Raw genomic sequence first — 3,701 nt, 5'->3', positions numbered from 1 at the left:
TATTCCTTTGGTAATAATTTACCTATTTTTGTATGATCATGTACAACATATGCAGATCAGTTGCATTGTATTGAATTTGTTCCATGCGCTTAGGGCGGTTGGTATGAAACAAAATAACATTGATTGTTTGGATCAAATTCAAAATTTCAACGTTCATATATCATTATGGTTGTACAAATTTGGGACCAATGATATATTCGTTCTTATTGTGAGGAAATTAAACTTTCAATATTTAGTTTTTTTCATTTATTCCGGCTTATTTCATCTCTTATCCATACAAATTAGTTTTTTTTTTTTTAATATTTTCTACTTCTTTGTATTACATATCAATAATTGATCTTACTATTTTGAGAACCTTTTTATTACTCAATATTTTATTTACGATGAATACCCCATGCATCGCACGGGTGTAGTACTAGTGATATTATAAAAGAAAGGAAAAAAAAAATTAAAAAAGAAAATAAATGCATTCTGGCCAGCCAGATCTGGCTATTTAGCAGCCTCCCAAGAAAAATTACCCAAAACGACAATTAATTTGAAACGAAACAATACACGTTAACAAGAACTTGTAATAACCCATACGAATATTCAGAGAATCTGCTGACCAGATTTCTATTATTGGATTACGAGAAAGGGCCCCACATCCGAGAATATCCGTTAATCCCATTGGAGATGCCATCCGCATATTCGCATTTATTCCCTCCAAATACCAACGCACCTATTAATCACCACCTCAATTCTGCATTAAACCTAATTAATCCATCATTAATTACCTTTCTCCCTTTTATCCAACCAAAAATCCACAATCCACATTCAAAATTAATCACGCTCTTAAATTAAATCCATTAAATCCTTCCTATATATATTATACAGATAGGCAAGAGGAAAAAAAAAACATCATCGTTCGTTTGTCTCTGGTTAATTTTCTCTCACAAACACACACACACACACACGCATTAACCATGGTTAAATGGGTGTGTTTACTAACGACGACGGTGATGATCGCCGCCGTCAGTTTGTTGCATACGTCAGCAGAGCTGGAAAGATTCGAACATCCGGCAAAAGGTGACGGAACCCTAACGTTCTTGGTTGTCGGTGATTGGGGAAGAAGGGGTGATTTTAACCAATCCCAAGTTGCTTTTCAGGTGCCCTAAAGATTCGTTTTTTTCTTTTTTTCATTTTTTTATTTATTAAATATTTATAATAAATAATCCCATTTTTTTTATTTTTGTTGTTGTTGAATTAATCAGATGGGAAAAATCGGAGATGAGTTGGATATAGATTTTGTGGTTTCAACAGGTGACAATTTCTACGACAATGGATTGAATGGGGAAAATGACTCGAATTTTCTCGAATCTTTTTCGAATATTTACACGGCGAAGAGCCTCCAAAAACAATGGTTCAGCGGTAAGTTTTATTGCAAATTAAATACGTATATTAAGATACTCAATAAATATGAATATTTTTTTTTTTGAGAAGCAATAAATATGCATAGATTATAGCAAAAATAACATTGTGAATAATAAAATACCGATGTCATTAAATTATTTTTTAATTAACTAATTAAAAAGTAAATAATTTTTTTTATTTTTTTTTATTTTACCATGCAGTTCTTGGTAACCATGATTATAGGGGTGATGCGGTGGCGCAGTTGAGTCCTTTTCTTAGGAAAATTGACAGCAGGTGGCTTTGTTTGAGGTCTTTTGTTGTTAATGCAGGTAATTTTTCATTTCATTCATATTTATTTATATTTGTTATATTTTTTTTTTAATTTATTTAATTGTCTCTTTTTTTTTTTGGGATAAAAACAGAAATTGCGGAATTGTTTTTCGTGGATACGACGCCGTTTGTGGAAGAGTATTTCACAAGTCCAGAGGATCATACTTATGATTGGCGTGGTGTTTCCCCTGTTAAGAGTTATACTGCCAACTTATTGAAAGTAAGTTCACCAACTTTTTATTTTTTTTAATTTTATTTTTATTATATGATGCTAATAATCAATTTTATTGCAAATAAGTACTCTTATTTGTAATTTATATCAAATATTATATTTATTCATACACGAAAAAGTGAAAAACACATATACTTAATAGGGTGTAGCATAGAATTAATCGGTAATTCATGTTTTAAGTTTCGACACACACGAAGATTAAGAAATCTAATAAATTTATAATAATTTTAAGAAAAAAAAAAAATTATGCGATAGGGCTAAATTAGGTAGCCTTCCAATTAATTCTTTTTTTAATTCTTACTTTCTCAACTTTGTGTGAATTAATGTTTGATTAAGAATAAATGTTGTATCTACCTAACCATGGACACTAATATTAATGTTTGATTAGGAATAAATGTTGTGCCTATCTAACCACATTGCAATAGATAGTGACACTAATATAATCTAATTTCTTGCCAAACATGTTGATTATGAGCACATGTTTTTTAAATTTTTATGTACCTAACCATATTATAGCAATAAATCTATATATGTACAGTTAAATCTCTATAAGTTAATACAGTTGGAAATAGCAAAATACTATTAATTTAGTGAATATGAAATTATCGAACTAATAATTTATTATATTTTTATCAAATCGAAACCAAAAAAATAATAATTATTTAATCGTTTATTATTAATTTATCGAGGTTATTCTGTAAATATATAGGATCTTGAATTAGCATTGAAGGAATCAAGTGCTACATGGAAAATAGTGGTTGGTCATCATGCCATTAGAAGTGTAGGTCACCATGGCGATACACAAGAGCTTATAGATCAACTTCTTCCTATTCTTCAGGTAAACAAATATATTTAATTTTCTTTGATAACCAAATTTATTTATTTTTTAAAATCAAATTCTTTAAATTTGTCTTTTTTGTGAAACTTTAGGCGAACAAAGTCGATCTATACATGAACGGACACGATCACTGCCTCGAACGCATCAGCGACCAAAAAAGGTATGCAAACAACAAAATCCCGATATCTATTTTATACTAAAATGTTGAAATTATTGTATTATTCAGTGATTCCTCGATAATTTAATAAAGTCGGTTTAAATAATATTGGAATTAATATTTTGCTAAATTAATAGAATTTTGCTAGTCCCGACTGTATTAATTTACCATGAAATTTGTTGCAGCCCGATTCAATTTTTGACGAGTGGGGCGGGGTCAAAGGCATGGAGGGGGGATGTAAGTACGTCGAACAATGCCGGGGTGAATTTTTTCTACGACGGACAAGGTTTTATGTCCGTAAAATTGACACAAAGTGATGTGGAGATTGTGTTTTATGATGTTTTTGGTAGATTATTACATAGATGGACTATGTCCAAGCTGCAGGACTTGCTTCATCCAGTTATATGAAACAATATATTTTTTTTGGCATTTAAATGTGTCCTTTGTACCTCATATTACATAGATATAATTACATAGGTGTAAATATAATTTTATATATAGTATTAGTACTCGAGTTCTATTTTTTATCCCCATTTCATAGTGTTCTTATTTTATTGAAATAGTCCTCTAGTTTAATGTTATTGTGTACGCATATAATAATAAAAAGCTGTAAAATCCTATTACAATGGAATATTTTAATTATACTGGAAAACACCCTCTGTATTATAATATGTCTCTTTGAAGAGTTTTCTTGTTTGTTTGTTTTTTTGGTCTCAAAATAATTTGTCAGTTTATATTTCTAATGATACACTAAT

The 3,701-nt window shown here is 29.8% G+C and overlaps 1 protein-coding gene across 1 annotated transcript; it reads left to right on the top strand.

Moving 5' to 3' along the window:
- The first annotated feature begins 695 nt into the window (after window positions 1-695).
- On the top strand, window positions 696-3,381 carry LOC105976131 (purple acid phosphatase 17). Its single transcript, XM_013001426.2, has 7 exons — window positions 696-1,145; window positions 1,251-1,407; window positions 1,611-1,718; window positions 1,812-1,939; window positions 2,661-2,789; window positions 2,882-2,949; window positions 3,132-3,381. Exons 1-7 carry the CDS (start codon window positions 963-965, stop codon window positions 3,352-3,354), a joined length of 996 nt encoding a protein of 331 aa, XP_012856880.2. The 5' UTR covers window positions 696-962; the 3' UTR covers window positions 3,355-3,381.
- Window positions 3,382-3,701: the final 320 nt, after the last annotated feature.

Source organism: Erythranthe guttata, chromosome 9, assembly GCF_056151865.1.
Source record: "Erythranthe guttata isolate IM_541 chromosome 9, IM_541, whole genome shotgun sequence".
Lineage (NCBI taxonomy): Eukaryota > Viridiplantae > Streptophyta > Magnoliopsida > Lamiales > Phrymaceae > Erythranthe > Erythranthe guttata.
The sequence above is the reverse complement of the archived record's forward strand: the minus strand, read 5'-3'. Positions and strand labels throughout refer to the sequence as shown.

Coding starts and splice junctions, on each gene's coding strand:
- LOC105976131 (XM_013001426.2), top strand. CDS start 963: ATGGTTAAATGGGTGTGTTTACTAACGACGACGGTGATGATCGCCGCC. Junction 1,146..1,250: donor AATCCCAAGTTGCTTTTCAG/GTGCCCTAAAGA, acceptor TGAATTAATCAG/ATGGGAAAAATCGGAGATGA. Junction 2,950..3,131: donor CGCATCAGCGACCAAAAAAG/GTATGCAAACAA, acceptor AATTTGTTGCAG/CCCGATTCAATTTTTGACGA.